This window comes from Coloeus monedula, assembly GCF_965178545.1.
Source record: "Coloeus monedula genome assembly, chromosome: 8".
In the NCBI taxonomy this organism is placed as follows: Eukaryota; Metazoa; Chordata; class Aves; order Passeriformes; family Corvidae; genus Coloeus; species Coloeus monedula.
In genome coordinates, this window is record NC_138788.1 from 35423312 (window position 1) to 35445694 (window position 22383).

At 47.4% G+C, this 22383-nt stretch overlaps 2 protein-coding genes across 2 annotated transcripts in view; both read right to left on the bottom strand.

Moving 5' to 3' along the window:
• Positions 1-6741, bottom strand: part of FAM53B (family with sequence similarity 53 member B) — a 42460-nt gene extending 35719 nt beyond the window's left edge. The window contains exon 1 of the mRNA XM_082286332.1: positions 6645-6741. The gene's annotated coding sequence lies outside the window, so the exon portion shown is untranslated. The remainder of the gene's footprint in view (positions 1-6644) is intronic.
• Positions 6742-15089: 8348 nt separating this feature from the next.
• Positions 15090-22341, bottom strand: EEF1AKMT2 (EEF1A lysine methyltransferase 2; the record flags this gene model as incomplete). Its single annotated transcript, XM_082285867.1, has 6 exons — positions 15090-15692; positions 16453-16669; positions 17512-17619; positions 20721-20835; positions 21364-21429; positions 22286-22341. The coding sequence occupies 6 exons, from the start codon at positions 22339-22341 to the stop codon at positions 15565-15567; spliced, it is 690 nt and encodes a 229-aa protein (XP_082141993.1). The 3' UTR covers positions 15090-15564.
• Between the last annotated feature and the right edge of the window lie 42 nt (positions 22342-22383).

The following is a 22383-nucleotide window of genomic DNA, read 5'->3' on the forward strand; positions in this document are numbered from 1 at the left end:
TCGGTAATACAGAGCCGAGAGAAGCGACCAGCACAGCTGGTTACAGAGATGTTAAAATACACCTTAAAAAACTAAATTGCTTAAAAGCCACTCACCTCAAAGGCAGGGGCATGTTCCCTGGCTCCTGCATGGTGCAGTAGATTACCCAGGCATGCAGGGGTATGTCCACAGGCTGCATAAATTTGGGGTCTCCAGGAAAAGAAGGGATGGTAAAGCCTCTGTGCTCTGCACTCCACGACCTCTGCAGGCACCTGGAGCCTCCTCCCACCTCTGACCAAGGTCTGGAGGGGACTCCAGGAGTAACTGGGAGGCTTGAAGACACAGGTACAGTGCAAGATCGGGGGAATGTGGAGTGGTGACTGCTGAGGATGATCTGACTGCCTCAGAAGGGGCAGGAAAATTGGAGCAGGTCCCTCAGAGGGAGCAGACTGGCAGTGGAACACCTCCCAGCGTGGCGGGAGGCTGGAGCCATGCAGATCCAGAGCAAGGGCAAAGTGCAACTTTTTCCTGAACAACACAGACAATAATCATTGCAATAAACTACAGCACCATAAATGACTGCAGGGGGCTCTCAGCCAGTGCTCCAGCTTTACCTCTGCACTGGGAGCCTTTCTAAAAGACACTGAATCATAGAATTGTTAGGTTGGAAAAGACCTTTAAGATCATCGAGTCTGTCCTCCAGCAAGAATTCAGAAAATCACTAAAAATGGTGATACAGGGCTCTCCTGGCTTGCTGCCCTACACCCTGAGTGAGCTGCTGCACCCTGTGCCCAGCAGCCCCCATGTCCCAGGGTGGGATGTGCAGGGATCAGGAGGGTGGACTGACAGAGCAGCTCCTCACAGGCTGGCCTGGCTCTTGTCCAGCCCCTCCTGAAGCTGCCACCTTTATGGTATTTCGTGGGGTTCACAGGACAGGCACAGGGAGGGCATCGGCAGCACAATCCATCACACTGCAGAGCTGGAACTTTTTCTTTAAATTAAGTTTCAAATACATACATCTGAAACTTCCTTGGGAAAATCTACCAACAGCACAAACCACGCACAACCGAAAATGCGGGTGAGAGTTTCTAAATGAAACATTTACATTTTGGCAAGGTACATCTTCATTAACCACAGTGCTTTCACTCTGAGAAGTACCATCCATTGCACTGCATTTATTTCATTTATAACACAACTGAAGGTCCAATAATCACTAAATGGCCTGGATTGGAAGGGAACTTAAAGAGCATCTTGTCCCACTCCCTGCCATGGGCAGGGGCACCTTCCACTATCCCAGGCTGCTCCAAGCCGCGTCCAACCTGGCCTTGGACACTTCCAGGGATGGAGCAGCCACAGCTGCTCTGGGCAAACTGTTTTTCTGAGTTAACAGAGAGGCTACAAAACCAAAAGTGGATATTTTTAATGCGTTCTGTATCTTTATAAATATGATGGCTCTTCAGCTTTGGCACACAGTTGTAGCTTTTGGCACCTAGTTCATGGTATTAAAACTTGTCCTTTCAAAAATATTATACAATATTCATTTGTACCAGCTGGGACAAAAAAAACCCAAAGCACGTGGCAACAGGGATGATAATAATATATACACTTGAAGTAATTTCATAGCATTGACAACTATTTCCCAGCACACCAGAAGGCTGTTCTCAGTAAGGTTAAGGCAAGCACAGAAAAACAAAAATGACAGTTATTGTGACTTTTCCACGTCATTTGAAACGAGAAATAGCCAGCTCCTCCTGGCCTAACTGTGCTGCCAGGCTGTCCTAACCAGAGAAGACCAGTTGTCTGCATTAATTCCTTTTACTTATAATTAACATTTCCCAGTGGTGCAGAATAGTAATGATGGCACTTGTACAACTGGGGCAGAGGAGCACGAAGGCTTGTCTGGGGTCACTGCAAGAGTCGTCATGGGGTAAAGGACAAAAATATCTTAAATGCAAGTAAGTAACACACTCTAACTCATCCTCTTGGCTTTAGGAGCAGGATGAGGGGTGAGTCTCTTGACCCCCTGGTCCAGACCAGTTGCTGAGACCAAAGCCAGTCACCGATGCACCTCGGCAGCCACGTCCTGCTGTAGCACCACCTCCCCAAGCCCTGCTTCTCCTCAGCCATCCAAAGGACTCCTGGTCCTTCCTTTCAGGAGCTGGTTTTGAGCAGAGAGAAGGAGAGCAGGTTTTCCAGCTGCTGGATCAAAGCTTGCCAGATCCCATTTTTTACAAACCCTAGGAGACGTAAGGATATGTAAGCACAAAACGGCCGCGAAGTCAAACTCCTCTTTCACCACGGTCCCGTACCTACCGCACAGCCAGCCCTGAGCCCTGGCTGCTGAAAGCAAAAGCTATGGCCAGGAGCCACAAATACAGGGAATGATGTAGCCCAAGGGATGCTTCAAATGGGCTACAGAGGAGTGACACCAATGATGCTGCTATATTAATCCTCTAAAAGCAAAAACCATGACCAAGTCTCCCTTGGGTACACTTTTAGGGGGGAGGTACAGCAACTCAATGCACCAGAACAGATTTTTTGCACTCCTTCAAACAGTTCTTAAAATATTACTCAAATGAAGTGATTACTGAGCCAAACTTGCCTGGTACTTCCCACCCATCCATGCAGGGACCCACAGCCTGCAGTGCTGGGAACAGCCACGCTTCACACAGGGTTTGGTGCTGCTCCTCCAGGTCAGTCTAATGCAGTTTACTCCTCCCTGCATTTTAGAGAAACTTCTAACATATCAAATCTTACTTATCTCACATAGCATATGCCACATGCATGAGATGCAGTATCACACATATCCAATGCCATAGGCTACAAAACTCATGGATAAACCACCTGAAGCCAGGAGAAATTCTGGCTGGAAATTAACTGCACCACCACACTTCTTAGTTTTCAATTCCCATTGATGACCAAAGACTCACACATCCACAGCCTGTACTGAGATGCACCATCCCAGCGAGGTTTCAGAAACAGCCTCTTGCTTGGAAATGTTTGTCTCTCTAAAGGCAGCCAACTCAGAAAAGTTTGGAAAAACAAAACTGCCTGTGGATCTGCTCTCTCCAGTTCCCTGCAGCAGAGCCACGTTCTGCATTGCTGCTCTACAGAAATAGCTGGGTCACGGGCAGCCAGGCTGCAACTGCGGGCGCGGAGCGTGACCTTGGAGAAGCCCTTTTCCACTATTACAACACGGCCACTGCTTGTAGGGAGACTTGTGGGCAGAACCAGAGCTCCAGGGCTCGGGTCTGCCAGTGTCCTGACTGCTTTCAAGCAATGTATGGAAGGTCTCATCCCTAAAGGAAGTGGTGGCACTCATCCCGTGCCATGCTGGGGGATCAGGGACATGGGCCTCCCCCGGGGGGAGCAGCCCATAGACTTCATGACCCGGCAGGCTGGCAGGCACAGAGGAGTAGCATGGTGGAAAATTCCCTCCTCTACGCCCGATTAGTTTATATTTAGCTCTCTGAGGAGCAGACATGCTGTAGGAGCTGTTGTTTTGGTGATATTTTTGCCCAGCCCCGCAGGGACCCCTGCAATGGGAACCGTGGCTCCCACCGCTCGCTCCACCACCACACCGGGCACGTGAGACCCACGGCAGTCACAGCCCTCTGCTGCTCGGCAGACCGGCTTTTCTTTTAGTTCTGTTTCCCCGAGTCAGCAGGCTTGCTTCCTCTTCCTCCTCCTCCCCATTTTGGGAGAGAAAGGAGCAGAAAACGTCAGCCAAGAAGAGCGTTTGCTTGAGGAGCTGCAGAGGAGCAACCTCCCAGCTCCTCTGCTGCCCTAGTCCCCCATGGCCACGGGAATAAAACTTGTCTTTCTGAAGGTATTTTCATTCTAGGAGTGAGTTTTGGCGAGTGCAGATATGACACAAAGGCTCTGTTTGCCCTCTCCCTCCCCTGGGATGTGAGAAGGAGACTAGACCCCGTTGGGCTGAGCTCTCCAAACAGCTATGAGCATCTCTGGCACCTTGCCCCGTCCCAGCCTGTTGGTCCAAAGTCTGTCCTGCCACAGATTAATGTTCATTAGGACTATTTCCCAGCAACACCATTTGACAAGCCACGTGACATGGGAGGGGGAAGGGAACAAAACCAAAATCACCCTTTCAGCTTGGGGTGTCCCCTTTTCCATCTGAGATTTTGCAAAGCAAGGGCAAACCACCTCCATCCAGACCAAGAAATGGAAAACGCTATTCAACATTTTAAGAAAGAAAGAAAAAAGGAAGAGGAGTCTCAAACCACGCAGCTGCCATTTGAGAAATCAGAAATCAACCAGCAGTAATAAACAGGCAAATGGGATAAGCTCATTCCCCTTCTCACGAGGACACAGCCCACAGTGTCAGTTCTGCACACAAATACAGGTGTTTTGGCAAAAAGTTGTGTATCTTGTTCTACCTATACTTCTGCTGGAAGTGAAGCAAGCCTTTGCTACTAGAAAAAGATGTTATTGCATATAATTAACCAAAGCAGATTTGGGGATTTGTACTGGTATATGTTTGCCTATTTGCTTGTGTGCCTATTTATACACATGTATTTATTTATGCAGGTATCCATAGCTGAAAATTAACCTACGTTGGTGCTGGCTCTGTCCCACAGTCTGCTTGATCTCCATATACAAAAATCTGGATCTCACTCACACAAATCAATTATCTACTGAACTGATTTGCACAGATTTTCTATGCAAAGTTTTGCATTTCCAGCAAAAGGCCATCTGCTTTCTATAACCAGTGTGGTTCCTGGACACCTTGGCCCTGTGCAGAGCTGGAAGTCGCAGAAGTTTCCCTCCCTCCTCTGGGTTGAAGCTGGAAGTGAGAAAGCCTGGAGCCAGGGATTCAGCTGCAAACCCTCCAGCACGCGTGGCCGTGCTCCACGTGGCCGTGCTTGGCAGGGTGTCCTTCCCTCTGAAGTGGAGAGAAGGAAGCAATTCCACGGCAGGTTGTTTTGGCTGGGTTTCCCCCCCCCCCCACTTTTGAAAGCGAGAAGGCTGAGTGCTTCTCCCGATAAAGTGCCTCCAGCACAGGCACAGGCACACCTCCTGCCTCCCTGAGCCCGGCCGTGCCAGAGCTGGGTGTGACACACCCACCACCACAAGCATCCTCAGGCTCCAGAGGACTTTCAGAAATGAAGGAATAAATCAGAAGCTCACTTCAAACCCTCTCTGAGCCACGACAGGTAAGGACAGAGCAAACTGCTCTGAAATTCAGGTTTTTACTATCACTCTAATTAATCTGTTTCATGACCCACCCCAAATATTTTCTCTAGAAACATTATCTACACTGTTTTGGGGTTTCTTTATTTCTTTTTCCAACCCTCAGCCAAGCCCTGGTAAATATTTCTGCCCATGACAGAGGCAGGCCAAGGGAACCTGGGCTTTGTGATAGCAGCAGCATCTCCTGTGCTCGGAGATACCAGACACTGGGCAGAGATGCTCACAGCCCTCTGTGTTTTTACTGGATTATCACAAGACACTGCTACCTCTGCAATTTGCAAGTAGTTTTTAATCTGTCAAAATAGACTTTTATTATTGCTTGAGGATTCAAAAGGAAAATATGCACATCTGGTTTCAATCGCCAACTGAAGTTTCATCTATCAGCCTATTTCATAACAAATTACGCTTACTTTTCACTCCAGAGGATTTCCTAAGGAGGGGACAAGCTGCCAAGGTACACGAGCATCTGTGGAGACCGCACGGCACCGAGAGGCAGCGGCACAACTCAGTCACAGGCACCGCGCTGCTGCAAACTCTCTCTGTGTCAAGTAAATTAAAATTATTGAGAAAAAGCCCCTTACTCGTGAAATCTCTGCGTACAGCTGTACGTGACACCTTCACGTACCTTAGAACCTGGTCAAGCTGACGTCACTGAATGGAGAAACAAGACTTGCAGGCTTTCTAGGACAGCCCCACTGCCAGGGCACTTCACACAGCGTGGAGCTGCCGTGTGCCATCGCAGCAGCGTCGGGGGCTGGAGACCCCCGCGGGGACCGGCCTGTCCCCCTCTCTTGCTGCCCTGAGCTACCTCACACGTGCCAGGAGTGAAATCCGAGGCATGGCACGGTGGGAAGTGTGCGCTGGCCCTGGGTGAGCTGGAGAGCATCTCTGCGGGGATGCTCAGCCACAGCTGCCCTGGGCTGCAGCCCCCCGTGAGACCCCGAACCTGGGGAGTTTTGCACCGAGCGCGACGGCATCCGAGTTTCAGCCCCCTTGAGCACCACTCTCGGCCCGGAGAAAGGAAAGCACGTGTTGATCCTTTCGCAGGAAATAATTCCAGAGGCAAAGGCAGAGGACTCCGAGCGGGTGAGGACCGCTCGCTGCCCGCTCGCCAAACTCCGGAGAGCCGCCCATCCCCGCACGTCGGGCTCAGCATCCCGCACCCCCCGCCGCTCCGGACACACATCCCACCGCTCCACGCTCCCTCCGGCCGCCCAGGAGGCTCCTCCGCGGTGCCCCCCGCTCACCCCGGGGCGGGGTGAGACCCGACGGCACAAAGGCGGACATCCCCAGCCCGCTCCGCGGGGATGCGGTGGCGGCGGGGGGTACCACCCTCCTACCCCATCCCCTCCGTGCCGCCCCGTCCCCGGGCAGGGCGCACCGCCGCCCTTTGTCCGCACCCCCCGGCAGCCCCCGGGGCGGCACGGCCCCGCTGCGCTCCGGGCATCGCTTACCGAGCGCTTCCCGCGGTGGCGGCGGCGCGGCCCGGCCGGGCCGGCTGTGGGCGCCGCTCCGACCGCGCTCCGCTGCCGCCGCCGCCGCCGTGCTGCGGGCGGGGCGGGAGGGAGGGAGGGAGCGAGGAGGAGGAGGAGGAGGAGGAGGAGGAGGAGAAGGAGGAGGAGGAGGAGGAGGAGGAGGAGGAGGAGGAAATGCGCTTGTCACTTCCTGAGCGGAGCCAGCGCGGGCAGAGCCCGGCCCGCACCTGCGGAGCGCCCGCCCCGGGGACTCGCGCACCGGAGCGCTCGCTGCGAAGGGAAGCGGGGGAGACCCCCGGCTGCCGCCCCGAGCGAGCATCCCCGGGGTCAAACATCGCCAGAAAGAGCGTGTGTAGGGAGAAAAGGTCCAAAAATAATAAAAAAAGGGGCTTCGGGCAGCGATGCGGCGCTGCCCGACGGAGAGCCGCGGGCTGGCGCAGGCAGCGCTTCCGCGGCATCAGCGCCTGCACACGGCCCCGCAGCCCGGGATGCTGCGGGTGCGGCTCGCGTGGGGCTCCGCGGCCCGTTCGGAGGCCGAGAGTGACTCCTGGTGGCACGGCCGGCCCGGGGAGGAGCAGGGGAACTGGACTCCATCAGCAATTCATTGAAACGTCCACCCGCAAGAAGAAGTAGCGCCCAAGTTTTGGCACATCACAGATGGACACCATCCGCCCCTACACCCACCGGTGGGATACGACAAAAGAAAAAAATCCCAGACTTTAATTTTTCTCTCCATTCTTTATAGAATCATTGAATGGTTTGGGTTGGAAGGGACGTTTAAAGATCATCTAGTTCCAGTCCTCTGCCTTAGCTAGGGCCACCTTCTATTAGACTGGGTTCTTCAACTTCACCTTGGACACTTCCACAGATGGAGCAGCCACAGCTTCTCTGGGCAGCCGGTGCCAGGGCCTCACCATCGTTACAGGGAACAATTTCTTCCCAATTTCCCACCTAACCCTGCCCTCTCAGTTTGAAGCTGTTCCCGCTTGTCCTGTGACTCCAGTCCCTTGTCCCAAGTCCCTCTCCAGTTTCCTTGAAGCCCATTTAGGAGGGGGCCATGGGTGCTCCGCAATACTGAGAGGCACATCTGCGTGGCTTCACGTGGGAATGGCCTTTAGCAGCACTGTGCTCTCACAGTGACATTTTCCATCCACGCAGGCTGCACCGCGCACAGCACGCGGGCTCCTTCCAAGAGCGAGCGTAACGAGCGAACAAGGAAACTACATGACAGCTAAAAGGAAGATTTAGGACTCATTACAAAACAGAGCCTAAACATTAATCTTAAACAGATGCGAGTAGACAACACAGATGTCATCAGGAATGAATCTGGGGCTGAATTTCATCCACCCGGCTGGATGGCCGGGCACGGTGCTGGGGATGGCGTGTAGGGACAAGTGAGGGACAAGTAAGGGCATGAATGGTAAGGGAAGCTGTAGCTGTGAACTCAGCAGTGCTCAGCGTGTCCTGCCCTGCTGCTGCACAGCCCAGGACAACAAATTACTGTCGAGAAAGACTTATCAGTTAGTATTTAACGCAGTGAAGAAGTAAGAGGGAAGCAAGCAGAAGTAGTGGGCAGATATTTAACGAGGGAACATCTCCCACCAACACAGCGAGGGCTGATCTCAATAAAAGTGGCTCCGTGCTCAGTACACATAACAATAAGCAGGAGTGGCCAGTCTGAGTGGGCGATGAACAGGGAGAAGGGTTTGATGATGTGAAGGGGCTTTTGCATCATGTTCCTTCATCCCACTCAGTATTTGCTTTTCTTATCACGTGTTGAGACTGGTAGCAATAAAACACTTGCTAACTCCTTTTCCAGAACTTCGGGAATCAAGTCTGAAAATGTTTTTTTATGGTTTCCCAGTGGAATATTTCAGCAATAAAGCTCAGAGTGTAATTGAATCCATTCCCGTGGCAGCCTTGGGCTCCAAGACTCAAGCAGAAAGTTGTTTTCTGTCTGCTTCTGCAGCTCGCTCCAAACCCAGCATTTTCTGCCTCTCATCCTCTGTGCTTTCCCAACAGATGAGCTGGCTGTGGAGAATTCCCAGCACGTGTGAAAGCCTGGTGCTGAAGCACAAACCTGTTTTCCACAGACCGTGTTTTCAGTAATGTTGTTTAAATAACTGGCTGCCCATAGGTCCCTGCTCTGGACAGTGCCTTTTCCCTTTGTCAGAAGGGGGGAAAAACAGAAATAACTTTCAAGCTTTAAAGAACTGGCCAAGACAGTTTAGTCTTCGTGGACAGAAAATTCACTCTGTTCATTTGTGAGATTTGTGTTTTTGTCTCAGATGGCTGTGCCTTTGCTACCCACTGAGTAGGAGCCTTCCTGATGGCGATGGAAACCATGGATAGGAAAAAATCTAATGATCCCTACAGTCCTTCTGAAGTGATTCTGGGCTCCAAGTAATTAAGACATGTTGATGTAGCAGTGCTAAGCCCTGTGGATAGACAGCATTTCCTTCACTTCCGGTGCACAGGATTTGGCTGCAGTTACAGCCTTCTTTCCATGTAGCCTTTCCAACGCTTCTCTGTCTGCTCCAGTTTGTTGTTATTCGGGTCATATGCTCCAAGGTCACAAATAATTTCAAAAGTATGTCCCTTTCACAATGACCTACAACTCTGCACTGTCCTACTGAGCACCTGAGCCATCCCAGTTATTTATGGCTTTACCCTTCTACTTCTCCTGCCAGGCAAGGAACACAGGTAAAGGACTTGCCCAGGGCCACAGAGTCAGAGTGTCCCAGCCACTGGGTGATGTCCCAACCACTGGATGATGTCCCAGTCACCCAGCTCTGCTGGGTAGCACGTACTCACAGGGACATCTTGGCTCCACCAAAGGTCTCCAGGAACATAAAATGGAGACCAGCTTCAGAAGTCACCCTACAGTTTCAGAGAAGATCCTCAGATTCACAAAATCTAAATAACAGCAAGAAGAAATATTTTTAGCAAGTATTTCATGCCCAGGGAATGAGGATATCTCTGTAATATGATCAATGTACTCTGGGTCAGAAAGTACCTGAATCACAGATGCCCTAAACAGGTGAAGCATTGCTCTGCAGAGAGTTGAAATGAGGAGTGTAGTTCTGACTACACTCAGAATACACTGGGATTTCCACCAAACTTAAAAATCCCTTTTTTATGTCACAGGCCATTTGCTGCACACATGCAACAGCTTTGTGTTTGCTGCCTCCCTCCCTGCCTTGGCAGAGGGCGTGACACCTGATCTGGGTGCCCCAGACTGGGAGCAATGGAAACATTGATAGATAAAATAAATAGGCCATGAAATACAAATGTGAGCCTTTCTCTCACCTGAATGTGCTTATCACTTTGTCGGCCACCTTTGGGTCTGAACTGGCTTAAGATAAGTCTGGAGTTATTTGTCCTTCATCCACAAAGCCCGATGCAGCTGCAAACATGCCCCAAAGCATCACCCTACATTGGACAAGCAGCAGTGCAGCACCCACGGAGCTGAAGAGCTCTGGGGTAGGCCAGCAGCCAGAGAGGCTAACTACTACTGAAAATTGGGGTAGAAGATCCTTCTGCTAGAATTTCAGTTCTCAACCCTATCAACAGTTGAAATTTCTCAATTAAGTACACTCTCCTCACCTCTACCTGACACATGACACTGCCCATGGATACCTGGCTGCTGCAGTGACTGTGCTGAGGTTTGTGTCTGTTCCCTCACTGGGCTCTATTAGCTCCGGTTCTCCAGCACGGGCTCGTGCACTTGTGATTACTCAGAATTTATATGTTACCTGGCAGCAGCTGGTTTGCCTGACAGCACTCAGTTTAATTTCCAGTAACACAGAAATGGGCTCATTTCAAGCGATACTGTTACCTAACAAATGGAAATTAAGCCGCAGATTGCCTTTTCCCTTATTTGTGTTAAACAAAACACGCCAGCGTTCCTTTCCCTCCTTTGTCTGGAGGCTATAACACCTCATCCCCTTTCACTGAAAGCCCTTGGTAGCCATTAATTGCTCCTCAATTTAGCTGCTACCACAAGGGTTAGGTCATGCTCAACCTAGTTGCAGCCAAGGCATAGGATGGAGCCGTGCACCACCCATTCAGCCACGGAGCAGGTAACGCTGTGCAGGGCAGCCTCCCCCTTCTCTTATCCCAGAAAAGGCAGCAAGCAACAGGAATTCAAAGGCAGATCTCCTTACGGCTTTGCAAAGCCCTGGCCCAATTATTTTCTTTGTATTTTACAGGAGATGATTCGATACGTTAAAATGCTTGGAGGGCCTATAAAATAAAGCAGTTATTGTTGCAGCAAGCCATGTTCTCCACCTCTCAGCATGACTAGATCAGGAAAGCAAATCCCAGTGCCAAAACACTGAAAATTTTGCTGTATGTTGCTAAATACCACACTTAGAGATTTTGTCTGGTATGAAACAACATAAAATTTGGCAGTTTTATACCAGGCACCCTGGCTCACAGCAGAACAGACACAGCAGAGTATATGTACAGGCAGATTTTCCTCACAATGGCTACAGTGCTGCCAGTGCATTCCTGGAATGTGGAAATACATGGAAGCCACCGTCAGTGGTGAAGAGAAGCATGCTGTGCCTAATGTACCAGAAAAGCTATTCAAGAACTCATCCTTACGTAAAAATAACTCCAAAGAGGCTGTGTCAGCTCAGCTTTGTAGCTTCACAGGTATTTGTTTGCTGTGCCCTGCACACTGGGCTTCACCCTGCACTCCTGGGTACAAACCCAGCCATTCCAAGCAAGGGATTTCAGTTCATCCCCTCATTTGCCCATTCATCTGACTCTTTGGGCTCACAGATTTCACAGCCAGTGCAGAACTGAGATAATTTCAATACAAATGATACCAGAAAATGTTGTTTGCTCTCCAGAGAATCACACCTGAGATCTGTGTGATGGCACTTCTTCACAAGTATAACAAGCTCTGCTGTAAACAGCAACTGCAGGTTTAAAAACCCAAATATCCAAAGTTCCTTTCTAAAATTGGTTGGAAAACTATAAAGTAAAAAAAAAAAACCCCGACTATCCTTTAGCTGTAGGTGTTAAATCCTATGATACAATCAAGGCAGCTGGCTATTCCCAGATTTCAGAAATGGTGTTGCAACACTGGGTTTGAATTGAAGAAGGTGAGCCCATAATACAAACAGTTATTTCAGCCTGATGCTCTCAATAACGATTCACAGGAATATTCTCCTGATGGGACAAAGAGCCTGGAATCACATGCTGCATCACTGCTGGCCCTGTCTGGAAAAGCAGCTGCCATAATTCTGTTGGTGTTGCTGATGTAACCCAACAGCTCTTAAAAAAAAAACCTGTAGCTCCCAGAAATTCTTCGTGTTACACCACAAAATTACACTGATTTTCAAGAACAGAATATTAATTCCGTATCTTCTAAGCCTTCAAAAAAGAAAAATCAACCTTTAAAAAACAGCCTATGGACAGCACAGCAGGCCAGGCTGGGGAGGGTTTGGAGTAACTTGGTGTAGTGGAAGGTGTCCCTGCCCATGGCAGGGAGTTGGAATGAGATGGTCTTTAAAGTCCATTCCAGCCCAAGTCATTCTGGGATTCTGTGACTATTCCTGCTCCTTAAGGACCATCAGATGAACATGCCTCTCTTGTAGATAACAAGCTGGTCACCAAAAGGGAAGTCAAGGAGTAATGAAACTTTAACTTGCCCTCTGAATTTCCTGTGCTCATTCAGTTGTACCATGATTTTAATGTCTGGTATTTCTTACCTTTTAATTCATTTAAAAATGGTTATAGGAGTACTTATTTCAAGAAAGTACTGTGATGTTGAAAGGGCAAAAGCTTTTTGTCTTGAGAACCCATTTACCTCACACTCTAGCAAAGTCCCATGTGTAGGAACTCTCCTAGAACAGATACCTCAAATCAATAATTATTTCATTAATATAGCTTGTTCACGTCTCTCAGATATTTCAGAGTTCACTTCTGTGAACAGTGTAAAATTCCAGTGTAAAATCCTCCAAGCTCTTTCAGTAGCACAAACCCTGCAGTGAATTCAGTGGCCTCTCCCAGTAAATGCCTCAAAAGAGCATCCCTAAACACAGCTTTCTTGGCAGTAGGAGACACCAGGAGCCAGGTTTGAGCTGCGCCAAGCACAGATGTTGGTGGAGGTGCTTTGTTTGGGCTTAGGCACTAAAAGCCATCCTCAATCTTCCAGGAATAAAAGGTCACTCCTGAGAGAATTTCATCCTTCAGCATGCTGTCAATGAACCAGGGAACACAAACCCTTTCTGTTCTGCCCACGTTCTATGCAAAAGCACTCCAGGAAGGTTTGCCAGCTCGGCAGCATCACCCAGCCTAAACTCAGTCCTGCAGGAACAGCCTGTGGGCTCAGCCACCTCTGGGATCCATGGAAGATGTTAGTTTTACTACCCACAAACCTCATATTTGACAGTGAAATCACATGGAGAGTTTTCAGATAGGAAAACAATAGGAGTAAAACATGTTTCAAATGCTCCATTTATTCCCCTGCATTTAGTCTGGCGTTGCAGCTGGAACCCAGAGTCACACAACTGTGTAGTCATGAAGATTCCAGCCTTCAGGAACTACCATGAAGCACTCCCCCAACTTCCAGCAGAGATTTGCTTCTCCTAAATCACTGCTTATTCCTCTGCCTCTTTTTCTAACAGTTTTTTCACTGAAATGCATCAACATTTAGAGATCACACCATCAAGAACCTCCTGCCAAGATGAACTGCTCCAAACCAAGGATAGTCTTTGACAAGTCATTTCCAAATCCTAGTAGCTATTAAAAACCCCACTGCCTGAGTCAGTATTTGAGCAGCTACCTAGACTCCATTATCCAGAAAATACCAGGCTTCCAACAGAGCAGATTTTAAATAGTAAGCCTTTGGTTACTGTTGCCTTAAAATAAAGCTCCTAAAACATGTTTTACAAGCATTTTTCTGCTCTCCAGTGACACCTGGAAGTGCTTGGGACTGACAGAATATGCAAACTACACATCAGATGCAGAAATACTTATTTTCAAGCAATTTTAAGAAGCTTATTTTTTAGCTTTACAAATTGCATAAAAATACTACCCAGAGAACAAAAACTAATAATAGTCAGTTCTGTGAAGAGGAGAAAACAATCCTTGCCCTGAATCTTACATATCTTGTGGAGTGGGAATCTGTGGTTAAATTCCAACTAATTGATTAAAAGAAAATCCATGCCAGTCCTGATTTTATTTTCATTCCATGATTAAATACACATCATGCTTTCATTAGCAAAAATTACACATGGGAATAAAACAGATGCCTGAAACACATCCTGCCAGAGTCCTTGACAATTAAAATTTCCTTGTATTAACTCTACCTGATGCCAAAAATGTCATAGGCTTTTTACTGAGGCTGTTATCAGCAGTGTACTTTGAATCCTTTGTACTACTATGCTAAAAAAAATCCCCTGTTTGGATTCCCAGTTACATTTCCTAGCATTCCAGCTGGCTGCTGGGCAGAGGCAGAATACAGGAGTACAACGGTGACCCAAATGGTAACAAGCCCTTGGTTTTGGCACTCAGGTTAGAACCCAAGTCTGACCAAATATGCAAGGAATTATTCTGGGACTACATTTCTTCAGCTCTCCTGATAAACCATTCTCCCAGTTGAATGTATTTCATTTTGCAAAAAGATGTAGCAGTAGGATTCCTACCTTGAGGACATCAATGGATGGATCACAGAGGGAGGACTCACCACTGCTCAAATAATGCCTTGATTCCTATCCTGGGAAAGGACTGGAAGTATTTACTGACCCTTAAAGATCTCCTGGGCCCTGGGAATGAGGAGAAGCGTGGAAAGTACGAGAAGCAATTCCCTGATAAGCAAACATGACCTTGCCTGTGAAACAAAACCTGATTGCCTAAGAGGGCCTCCTTGATGTTTGAAAGAACAAGTTTATTGTCACCTGCAAATGTGTTTGTCAAGGCATGAAGAAATCTCATTTTCCTGCCTTTCAAGCAACAGCAATATTCTGAGGTTACAAAACAGAAGAAATGAAGGCAACAAAATTGAGCAAAAGGATTGCACACAAAAGTTTACTCTATATATATATATATATAAAAAAAGGAACAAGGAATGGATAGTTATGCTTTGAATTCTTTTGGATTTATGCAGCTAAAATCCATCCTGAGAAATTCCCTGGAAAACTTCTGGTCATTGTGAGTCTAAAGACATTAATATATAGCAGTTTAATAATGAAGGAGGTATATGTCACATCACACCTTTATGTATTCATGAGATCAGGGAAAGGAACTGACCAGGCATGAACCCACTCAGGCAAGGGACTTAAAAACACTCCTTCTGTGGGAAAAGACCTGAGCTACTTCAGAGGAGACACAATTATGCTAAGTCTGAGAACCTCTGAAAGCCTGAATTTAAAGTACCAGCTGGTCCTTTTTTTTTGAAAGTGCAGTGGGTTTTATACTCATTTCCCTCCGTAACAGCTACCTTCATGTTCACCTAAGAAAAAAAATTAAAGATCCAGCACTTACATTGCAAAAGCTTGTTCCCTGTTCCACTGCACAACAGAGAAATGAGATTTTTGCTTTGCAGAATACCTTTACCTCTATTGGTCACTGCTTACCAGCACAAAAATTAAATATCAGATAATCTTTATGTTTCAAACACAAATATCATTCAGTTATGTTGGTCTCTGTATTTAGCACATCTGATTTCCTTCTCTCTTACAAACTTGCAGCTTCCCTGAAACAAGTGAGGTTGTAGCAAGGACAAAATTTATGGGCGAATTATGCAAAGCTGAAATGTTTCTAGGGCAATGTTTTATAGTCCCTTTGAGCTCCATACATACTATTTTACTGTGCACTCAAAAAGCATTTATTTACACACGTGTCTGAGGTTTTCTGTCAGGTTTAAAGTTCAGACTTTTCTCATCTAATCTAATTTGTCCAAAATGGATGGCCTCACTTTTTTCCTTTGGAAAACCAATGCTGTTACACTGTTTCCAATTCTTCCTCCAAAGCAAAACTTGGGTGTTGGCAGCTCCTCCAGAATTTCAAATCCTGCCAGACAGAAATTGAAATGCTTTTATTAGAAGGAAGTAGTTTTATTCGCCTCTTGGATAACCCTTTGCAAACCATTCTTTATTCATCTGGAAAACTTGCAAGTCAGTTAATCTGTGAGTTTATAAGACTGTATTGTTACACTGCACCACGGCTTTATACAGCTGAAACTCTTCCATGGATAATAAAAATCTTAGCTGGCTGACTTGCACAAATTAATGGCAGAAGAAGATGAGGACTTGCCAGTAATTTTGGTTCCCCAGAAGGGATGGTTGTTTCAGATCCACACTGAGTTTCAAGCCTCAGGCTTGAGATTCAGGAGCTGACTGGCGTGTAAAAAAAACTCCTAGATGGATCAAAAGGGCAGCTGGGGAGGTGATATAAAAGGGCACAGACTTGTCAGTTCCCCTAACCATAGGTAACAATGTTACCCCAATTTTGGTGCAATCAAAGGGTGAACTGGGTCCAGTAATCAAGGACCCAAAAAGTATCAGCCGGCCACACACACTTTCCCAGGGTAATTAGACCAAAATTCCCAACCTCCAAAGCCTCAGCAAACCTGTCCTCTCCTGGCACTGGCAAACACAGGAGCTGTAATTCCCAAGGAAAACAGAGGGAAGACAGGCTGGAGCATTTCTAATCGCTTTACCTCCTCTAATCCTGATCTGGGAAAGTCAATATGCTAACACACACATTAAAATTCACTCATCCCTTCCTTCAGCAACCCCAAGTTGGCAGAGGGCTCTGCTCAGCTGCTTACCTTCTCTGAACTCGTTCAGCAGCTCCTCCTTGGTCCAGTTGCAAGAGGTGATGAGGAAAAAGCCCTCTGGTTTCAACACCCTGCACAGGGATCCCACGTACAGCTTCCGCTTCCCCACCGCGTCACTGGGGTCGAGGCTTATGGCATCAAAAGTCCCCTTGTCAATGCAAATGTCAAAGCCTGACAGCTCAGCTGAGGGTGCCAGGAAGTCTTCTACCTAAACCAGAAGTCTGCAGCTGTGAGAACAATCTTCTACTCGGCAGCTTCTGAATCTTTAATGCATAGCAAGACTTTAGGATACAAAGCTTCAATCCCGACAATGGGCGTGCTCAGGGAAGGGTAACTCACAGTGCCACGGCAGCTCCTTTCTTCTCTAGACACTGTGTGATGATCTATTTGCTGTAACCTAAAGCTCAAACTAACACACTTGAAGCTCATTCTTTAAATCATTATTTGTACTTTGATGCCTGCCATGTGCCAGGCACTGCACAAATGCAGATGAACAGACAGAGCCTGCCACACAGAGATTTTACAGCTGATACACAGGAGCAGAGGCATCACACAGCTACAGAGCAGGAGGGTAGAACAGCCACAGCAGAGCTCAGAATGACAGGCAGCCACAGAATCACAGCGTGGCTGAGGCTGGAAGGGACCTTTGGAGGTCATCTGCTCCTACCCCTGCTCCAGCAAGGCCTCTCAAACTTCCTGCTGTTCAGCTGCTGGTAGGGATTCTATCACTTAAGGATTTCTTCCTCTACCTCAGGTCTGAAATTCAGAATGTAGCAGCTAAAATACACAACTTGCCAACTGGTGAACCACTACTCTGATCCCTACTCCAAGCAGGGAAATCATGTTAGCCCTAATGACTGTTACAAACAAAAAAACAAAGACCAAAAATCTTCCTGTAAATAGATTTATTTGGCTAGAGTTCTCTCACAAATGAATGTCAAAAGACATCATTCATTTAGTACACTGGGTACATCTGAATATCAACTAGCTTGTTTAATCTTGAGCTGAATTGCTTTCTATTTCCTCAATTACCTTTCTCTCAAGACTTACCTTTAATTTAATGTTAGACATCCCTTCTTTCTCTCTTACTTTTTCTGAAAGCTGTATTGCAGAAGGTGAGTAATCAATACCTGTGAGATTCAGGTAACCAGACTTTGCCTAGACAGAAGCAGAGAATCTTAATCAGTGTGCTAGCAACTGTTTTTCTCCAGCCAGTACATTCCCTAGCTATAATCCATCTCATCTCTCCTCCTCTTAGTAACAGGAAAAAACCACAACCCACCTTTTACTCATTTTTCTATCTGTTACCATTACAAGAGCTAAATAGCTGAAAGAGCTGAAATAATTCTGCCTAAACACCCCAACAAAAGAACTGGTGACTGAAAGCTGGTTTATGTCAAGTGGAAAACTGAGCACAACTGTGAAAAGTAACACCCTGGAGGGGAACAGGCTCTCTTATCTGCACCAAAAGTAACTTAGAAACCAGGAATTTTCAGTGATGAGGGCATGTGACACAATGCCAGATGCTTCAAAATAAGGAAAAAAACCTCCCTGACACGTAACACTGAAGATTGAGCAATTATTTGGTTTATTACCCAAATTTTAAGAGCCAAAAGATGTAATACATTGCACTAGAAATCCACTGCAAAATCATACATTTTCCTAATTATTCATGCTAATGTCTATTTGAATACAATTATTTGCATGCTGCCAGGTGTCTGTATCAGCAACTTTCCAGCAGGTTACGCACCACATATAATAGCACACAGAGACTTTGTTAATCTAAGTTTGTTGCAGATAAGGATAACTCAACTTAGGGAACTCTGTGAGATCCCAGCAACCCTTTGGCAAAGCAGGTGGGCTCCTGGCATCAGCTGGAGCTGGGCATGTGGGAGAGGAGCAGGGACACACATCCTCGAGGTAGGAGCTGAAAGGATCAGCTCAGGGTATCCCATGTACCAGTGGGTCTGGAAAGATCCAAACCTGATGGAAGAGCTCTGATTCTCTGGCCAGCTGCAGGCTGTCACAGCAGAGACAGGGAGGAGGCTCGGGTTTGGAAAAACACATGGATTGAAGCAGTGTTAAGCAACCAGCTGCATGTCTGCTTGTTCCAAAGGCTGACACCTCAACAGCCAGGAAAACTATGAGGAGTTTCCACAACTGTCCTTCCTCCTTACAGCAGCCCCTCAGGCCTGAGCTCGGTGCTAACCAGCTGTTCTGAACCGAGGGCTAATTGCAGCTGAACACAAAGACACTGTTGTTTGCACGGGATGGAGAACATTTATTGCTCAGGCTCCTGCCCACGTTCCTCCCCGGAGCAAAGCAGGCTTCCTCAGATGCCTGTGCTGAAGGTTTGGGGGTGGAGGAGTAGTTCCCACAACAGCTCCTCTGTTTGCAAAGGAAAGGCCTGAGTCACTTCAGGGAGTTCCCATTCACTCCTCTAGTCTTGGGGGCAGAGAAGGAAGGTTTAGAGATAAACAACATTAAATGCTGCAGAACCTGTAGTGCCTGACTGTGACAGGAAGGGATCCTTCCCTTGTGCCAAACGTGACCACACTGCACCCTGCAGCTGGACTGCTGCCCTGGAGCTGGCATTTACAGCACCCTGCTGCTGCTTCTTGAAGAGGCAGATTGAAGAGCTGAAGGGAGTTTGGAACATTATCAGCTCTGCCCTGTGTTTGGGGCTGACACCCCCACTTGGGTGAACACCGTCCACTTCAGAGAAGTTCTCCAGTATTGGTGGCTCCCACGTTACTCATAAAAATAAGAGTGGGCCAGAGCTTTCTGTGGCAGCAAGGTTTCCTCAGAAGAGCTGGAATTTTTGGAAGGCAAAAGAATTATGTCCCGAATCCAGGCTACCAGATCCCTGAAGTTCACAGGGGTAGGACCACAGCCTATAAAAAACCAGCAAAGGGTCCCACTTATGTGATACTGATGTGCCCTCAAGTAGTTCCCCTGCAGAGAGGTGCTGCTAAAGCCCTCTCTGACTGAGCTTTTTCCAGTATTGCCATTTCTATCCCATGATGGAGTCCAACTTCAGTGGCAGGACAGTCCTACAGTAGCTGCCAAAAGAATTCCAACTTGATTTCCAAGCCTTGCACTAACACACAAAAAATTCCATTTACATCAACTAAGCAAGCAAGATCCTGAATTATTTAGCAAAAAAAACCAATGTAATGTTTGAAGCAACTTTTCAAGAGGGAACTGGACTGAAAATTTCCTATGAAAGCAACCACAGTACTGTGAGGTGCTTAATGTAAGGGAGGAGGGTGCTCTCACAGCAGTTTTTAATGGTTTTTAAAAGCTATCAGGCTGTCATTTTCCCATTACAGTGTGAAAAATCAGTTTCCCATTTGTAAGTGGAGTCAGTATAAAATTGAAGTCTTACAAGTGAGAATTTTCAGTTGGGTATTTCAACCATGATAGAGCTATCATTACACTCAACAATCACCATTATTAGGCTAATTTCTCTTAGTGAGATGAGACATTTCTGATTTTGATGACATAAATTCTCCTGTGCTGTGGTGAAGCAGCCAGTCCCCACAAAGGCTTTAAAGTCTTTTAAAATCAAAGTCCTTGTTAAAGAAAATTCCAGTGCAAACCTGACTTTGACTTCCAGTCCTTCCAATTCCTACGGGAACTAATGGAGCCAATGGGGAATGCAGAACAGATGCTGGGACTGTATGACAGCCCCTTTCTTTACCAGCTCCCCTGCAGTATTACACCAAAAAAACCCAATCAAAAATAGGAAAAAAATACTAGAACTCCTAAACATCTTCTGCACAACAATATCATAACATACCTGATCCGATTTCCCACCCTGACAGAAACGGACACTTCTTTAAAAGAAGTGTTAACAACTTTTGAAGTCATATACACAAAACCTTTGGTTTTACCTGCTTTTTACATCAATTAAGAGTGTTATTATGACAACTGAGTGCAGAGATAGGGTCTGGTTTTGCACATGAGGGTACTTTGTGAATTAGTCAACTTAATTTCCTTATCTGGGAGAGTTTACACGACAATGGGAAGAAATGCAGTTTTAAATGTGGGGAAGCAGGAAGGTAAAGTTAAAACAAGGGATTCTCAGGCTGATTGATTCAGAGAAATAACTTCAAATTTTGAAGCCTGAAGTATTGACACTTTTTGTGCTTCACACAGACAACAGCTCCCCATGATTACCACTGCCACCTGTGAGAACTGTATTTAAACTGCTCTGATTCTGTAGAAAAAATACACAAACTTTGCAAAATACCAACCAATTCAACCAGTAAAACACCGTTCCCAGTCCCAATGTCAAGCACAGAGCTGTCAAGGGGGACCTCGTGCTTTTCCAACCACCTGATTATGCGCACCATGCTTTCTTCTCCAAACCTGGAAAAAACAAGGGCTCAGGTAATTAAACCAGAAAAAATGTACAAAAGGCACAGCAAGTTTATTTCATCACTCACCCTCTCCAGCTTTTGCAAAGGCCCTCTTACTGTTACTGAGGTAACAACTGCCATAGCTCATATTCCATGTTTGCTTTGTTCAGATGAAAATTAATCACACAGCCTTAAAATTCACTGAAACACCAACTCTGGGAGGTGAAAACATCCATATATTAAAAAAAGTAGCAGCAAGGGCAACTTGCTGTGTTGTTAAACCTGAGCTCAGGGATAAAAAGCAGATTTGTCAGTAACATACACCTCAATTACCAGCTCAATTTCCGTGTAGTGACACATGTCCAGGTGCAGCTGAGCAATCTGCACCGTGAAATTGGGCAAGAGAGGAACTGCTGGTTTCAATGGTAAAACTCCCCATCGTTTTGTCAGCAACCCACTGAATTGCTGGCTGTGGTTTTGCAATGTCTTTCATGGTAAAGAAACAGTAGAAACACCCTGCAGGAATTATTTTATTTACCAGATTTCCCCGGTATCTCCAATGTCTTGAAAAGTTTGCAGTTCTCTTTCGTACGCAGCATCCCAGCTGGAGTCGCAGGGGAAGAAAGGAGAGGATATCTTAATTAATACTGGGAAATATTTAGATTAAAGAGGGATGGGAAGAAAAATTGAAAGATAGTTTAAGGCTATATATTTGGAAGAAATTGACTGTGTGGGTGGTGAGGCACTGGTTCTCAGCATAGGGAGAACATGAACATGTGGAATAGAGTCCAGGGAAGGCCTGGAGATGTTCCAAAGGCTGGAGCTGGCTGGCAGAGGTGGGGGTGTTCACCTGGAGAAGGCTCCAGGGAGACCTCAGAGCCCCTTCCAGGGCCTAACAGGGCTCCAGGAGAGCTGGAGAGGGACTTGGGACAAGGGCATGGAATAACAGGACAAGGGGGAATGGCTTCCCGCTGCCAGAGGGCAGGGCTGGATGGGATATTGGGCAGGAATTGTTCCCTGGGAGGGTGGGCAGGCCCTGGCACAGGGTGTCCAGAGAAGCTGTGGCTGCCCCTGGATCCCTGGAAGTGTCCAAGGCCGGGTTGGACAGGGCTTGGAGCAGCCTGGGACAGTGGAAGGTGTTCCCTGCCCACGGCAGAGGCTGGGACTGGATGGGATTTAAGGTCCCTTCCAACCCAAACCATCCCATGATTCTACGAAAGGGCGAGAAGGCTGCATCCTGTGTAGCAGCGCCACTTTACAGAATCACAGACTCTCTAAATAAATAAACAATACATAAACCAGAGACTGGTTTGTGCTGGGAGGGACCTTTAAGACCACTCATTCTCACTCCCCATGCCGTGGGCAGGGCCACCTTCCCCACAGCGGGTGGCTCCGCGCCCCGTCCCGCCCGTCCCCGCCCCGGGGGCACCGCCGGTGCCCGGCCCGTGCCCGGCACTCACTGCTCTCTGGTGCCCAGCACCGAGGGGCTGAAGGGCTCGTCCCCGGCCACCGCCATGCCCGGCACGCCCCGGAACCAGCGAGCGCTGCGGGCGGAGCG